Below are 5,245 nucleotides of genomic sequence, written 5' to 3'. Positions count from 1 at the left end.
TCTCTCTCAGTTTACTAATTTGGTTGACTCTAGTGGTTGTGAAGCAGGTTGAGGCTGGACACTGTTGTTGGGTTGTGAGTGATCAATAAGTCTAAGGACTAGTTGGCAGAAGGGACTCTTTTGGGGTTTCATCTCCTGAGATTGCAGGGCCTGGAATCCCAGGCTGTCTTGGGGGCTTGATTTAAGGTGTAACCAACATTTTAGTGTTATTTTCCTAATGTTAATAATTAATGGGTAACGGCCTAATTCTGCCCTGCATGCATTGGTTGGTGTTTTTCTTTGGATGTTTAATATGGACATACAGAATTCTGCATGCAGGGTTTCTGTGGGATGTTTGTCCCATCTATTTTTATCCAAATTCTAATAGAGATATCAATTTTGTAGAATTTTCTTTTAATAGCATAAAATGCTCTGCATGCTTTCTTTCAGTGCACTCACTGCCAGACCAAAATTACCTGAGGCACTAATCTTTAGTCCCAGGTAATCATAATACAGGGTATGATCTAACTGTGTATTTCCTAATTTAAATTGATATTTGGTTTCCTGAGATCTGGCCTTCTTTTGGAAAATCATGACTTTGGATTTGTTCAAATTGACAGTCATGGCCCAGTTCTCTCTCTCTCCCTCCCCCCCCCCTCCCTCTCTCCAGGGGGGGCATTTGGATGTGAGGCTTGGCAAAACCCACCGCCGTGCAAATACCAATCCCCAGGCAATCGATCAAAGCCCCCCAAATCAAAGCTATGCACCGTGAGAGGAAGTTGGGGCGGGCCCCGAGACATTGGCGGCCTGGATGGGAAAACATTTTCTTGTGGAGGTAGGGAGGCCCAGCGTAGTGGTGTAAAAACTACTCACATTTTGCACTTGAGTAAAAGTATCAATACTGCAGTGTAGAAATACTCTGTTACAAGTAAAAGTCCGGAATTCAAAATGCACTTGAGTAAAAGTATTGATGGCAAAAGTATCAAAATGTACTTAAAGTACCAAAAGTAGAAAGTACTCTTTATGTAGAATGTCTCGGTTCAAGTTTTCAAATGTATAAAAAAATCTCACAATGTGTCGCATCGTGACACATTGTGAGCTTGTAGATCTGCTATATTACCCACTACGCCCACATGGATGCCACCATTCCTTGGAGTGTTAAGTGTGTGAAACACATACACATGTGGCATGTGCACACTCATATGCACACCACACATACACTGGCAAACAAGCATGCACGTGCGACCCGCCAAAAGAGGCTGTGCCTGCAGTGTCAGTGGAGCGTGTATAAAAGCGCGAGCGCACACACAGACACACACAGTATAAACAGGCGGTGAGTCCCATCTTCAGGAAAGTGCTGCTCATTAAACTCTGTTAGCCTGCTGTAAATATCTGCAGGCGTCAGGCGTCACACACACACACACACACACACACACACACACACACACACACACACACACACACACACACACACACACACACACACACACACACACACACACACACACACACACACACACACACACACACACACACACACACACACACACACACACACACACACACACACACACACACACCCACACACACACACACACCTTCTAGGAAAGCAGCTGTTACAGCGCTCCACTGCACACAGAGGTGTGTGCACACGCCTGTGTGTATGAATGAGTGTGTGTGTGTGCATGCATGTGTGTGTACGCAATATGGCTAATTAGGGCACTGTGGCATGAAAACATTTGCAAAACTGTGACATAGCTAGGCTATCCTACGCAAAAAATACAAAACTGCAGGCCGCAACACACACACGACCCCCCCCCCCCCCCCCCCCCGCATTGCTGTTTCTTGGAGTGGCTGCACCTATCGAAAATACAGTTGACAAACCAACAAAAAAGTGCGTCACAGAAAAGACTAGCGAGGGAAAGAAGAAGAAAGCGGGTAGGCTGCAGAAAGTGTAGTGATGAGAGCAGTATGGGAGCTGTTCATGAGAGAAGAGAGAGGAGAACTCCTGACCTGCACCACAGCCCCCTTCTGTTCAATGCGTCAGTGAGTTGTGTGGTGCTGCTGTTACATGTTGGCCTGACTCACTATAGCAAGACTGTCTGCACTACAAACTATCTTTACAGAGCTTCTCAAACTTTTATGTCAACTTTCTCCAACTTTTATACGTATTTATTTGGCCGCAGACTCCCATACAGGAAAAACCTTGTATGGGACCACCATACAAGTTATGGTTTTAACAAGTGTTAAGGTGTTAAAATGATTAAAAGGGCTCAGGATGTAGAGTGGCCGCTTCAATCAGGGCTCCCCAGAGTTAGTGTGAAAGAAGTGAGACCCTATCACCCCAGTCTTGGCGTCACTCCATGTATTTTTAAGATTTGAATGTATGCGTTTAAAATTCGAAATGGGTTAGCACCCCCATCCCCTGCAGATCTCATTTCCAAATACACTCCAGCTAGAGCTTTGAGGTCGACCAACCAGCTAAAGTTGAATGAGCTAGCGACCAAAAAAAGAACTAAGGGTGAACGGGCATTTGCGGCTGCCCCAGGCTCTGGAATAATTTGCCCATACACATCAGAGCCGCCCATATTTTTAAATCCCTGCTAAAGACGTGTTTCTTCTCCTTGGCCTTCAGTGACAGCTGAGGTAGCCCTGTTTTCCCCTCATCACTGGTGCTAATGTTTGTTTATTTGTGCTTATTATATTGTCTGCTAATGTCTGTTAATATTGCTTCTATTGTTTCCTCTTTGTTTTATTTTAACCTGTACAGCACTTTGGTTGACCTGGTCAAGTTAAATAATGTTAAGATTTGAGTTGAGTTGAGTCCTGAACCTCTAATTGCTCCCAATGTGCAGGTTGGTGCCTTGCATGGTTTCCTCCACCATCGGTGTATGAATGCAAAATCTATGTAAAGCGCTTTGAATAAATTCCATATAACAAAACAGACACTTGCATGCATACACCTACCCACGCACGCACCACTGCTTTGCATATCCTGGTAAACAAAAAACAGTAAACACACCAAAAACAACAACAGCCAGAAAGAAACTATATTCATTTCAAATAGAAGATACTTCAGGACTAACACAAAAGAGACTTTCCAGAATGTCTAAACATCAATTTGAAAAGCAACTAAACATCAACCAAAATCAGATGAAAGCCTCCACCCACCGCAGTGGTTATTTCTACAATTAGCCACCCAAGGTCTACTGTGTTCTAAATCCAGTTCTGAAACAGTTATGTTGCTAAAAGAAGATACACTTTTTCATGCCATGTGTTTGGCTGGCGGACCTCAATCTCAAAATGTTTTGTTCGAGAGACTGCCCAGAATTAAAGATTTGAGTTAAAAATATTACATTCAAAGATTTTCACACATTTTTCACAAATAGCAGAGCCCACGTCACTCAGACATCCAATGTGCTATAGCTCAAATAAAAAAAGAAAATTGACAAATGCTTTCCCAGTTTTAGTGGATTAAAAAAAACATTGCTCTGATGCAAGAAGTAGAACTCACTGCACTGCATGTATTATTGAAGAAACAATTTAGATCCACAAAATAACAAGCCAAGATTCTGATCCATAGACTACCACAAGAGGACTGGGTCTAGGGATGCACCCATTATCAGCCAATACTCACGATGTTATTCTTAGTATTGTTTTGTCCTGCATAATGCAAGCGTTGTTGAGGATGTGTGTACTGTTGTATATGTTCATTATTGATGGTGTTTCTTCTGCGTGTGATGTCTTTACCCTGCTGTATTTGCAGTACTTTCTCTGCCCTGTAACTGTTATCTTAACTGTTGTGCTGCCACTGGCGAATCAATTTCCCTTGCAGGATCAATAAAGGTCTAAGGATAACAGTTATCGTGTGTTATCTATCTTGTCCTCTGATGCCAGTGGCTGATGTTTATCTGTGCAAGTGTGTGTATTGTTGATGTCGGGCAGAAACCTCTCTCCACTTTTTGTTTTTTCGTAAATTAATGCCCAGGGCTATTTGATCACACTACAGCGTCACACAACAGCACAAGAAGTAGCAGATCCCATACATCCGAACAGAAAAGTCCAACTGATTGCTTTAATGAACGTTAAACTCACTTTGTCACACGACTTTCCATTCACTTTATGCATGCGCATACCCTCTATAAGTGATACACCGCTCAGCTACCGACGCCACAATGTTTCTTAAAATTAATATTGTCACAATAGAGGGGATGAATAACAACAAAAACAATACATAAATGTTATTTTAAACATTTTAAACACCAATTGGCGCATCCCTAATCGTTCCCCATGCTAGAAATACTCACTGAGAGACAGCATAACCAACTAGCCATTGAAAGACAGCATAACCAACTAGCCAATGAGAGACAGCATAACCAACTAGCCAATGAGAGACAGCATAACCAATTAGCCATTGAGAGACAGTATAACCAACTAGCCATTGAGAGACAGCATAACCAACTAGCCATTGAAAGACAGCATAACCAACTAGCCAATGAGAGACAGCATAACCAACTAGCCAATGAGAGACAGCATAACCAACTAGCCATTGAGAGACAGTATAACCAACTAGCCATTGAGAGACAGCATAACCAACTAGCCATTGAGAGACAGCATAACCAACTAGCCAATGAGAGACAGCATAACCAACTAGCCATTGAGAGACAGCATAACCAACTAGTCATTGAGAGACAGCATAACCAACTAGTCATTGAGAGACAGTATTACCAAATAGCCATTGAGAGACAGTATAACCAACTAGCCATTGAGAGACAGTATAACCAACTAGCCATTGAGAGACAGTATAACCAACTAGCCATTGAGAGACAGTATTACCAAATAGCCATTGAGAGACAGTAAGCAACTAGCCAGTGTGCTATAACAGTATTTAAGTCCAAGAGGCTATACGTACCATTGGGGCTCTCCTCGTCGATGGTGACGATGGTGGCCGGGGGGCCAGTCCTCGACAGCTTGCACTCTGCACCAGAAAGAACAAACAACAAAATCAAATCATGCAGGAAAAAGGAAAACACTAAGTTAAAATATACACAACTGTACATTTCCTATATTAAACTACTTAAGCAGAGTTTATGTGTTTTTGGCTATTTGAAAAGTAGCCAATCTGCAAGCTCACAACGTGCCACATTGTGGTAACCTGGCATTGCCAGACTGATCACGTGTGAGTGATCCTGTGTGATCAGTCTGCCAGGCTAGCATTCCGAGATTTTTTATTACATTTATATATTATCGTCACATAATGATATAG

At 42.5% G+C, this 5,245-nt stretch overlaps 1 protein-coding gene across 2 annotated transcripts in view; it reads right to left on the bottom strand.

Annotated features, from left to right (window-relative positions):
• Positions 1-5,245, bottom strand: part of LOC306931686 (protocadherin-15-like) — a gene marked incomplete at its 3' end in the record, with an annotated part of 360,480 nt that overhangs the window by 263,964 nt on the left and 91,271 nt on the right. For both annotated transcript variants that reach the window (XM_079513231.1, XM_079513232.1), the window contains exon 3: positions 4,892-4,957. In XM_079513231.1, coding sequence (XP_079369357.1) covers positions 4,892-4,957 — 66 coding nt within the window. The remainder of the gene's footprint in view (positions 1-4,891; positions 4,958-5,245) is intronic.

This window comes from Electrona antarctica (assembly GCF_951216825.1).
Source record: "Electrona antarctica genome assembly, chromosome: 10".
Taxonomy (NCBI): Eukaryota; Metazoa; Chordata; class Actinopteri; order Myctophiformes; family Myctophidae; genus Electrona; species Electrona antarctica.
This window is presented reverse-complemented; position numbering and strand designations above follow the sequence as displayed.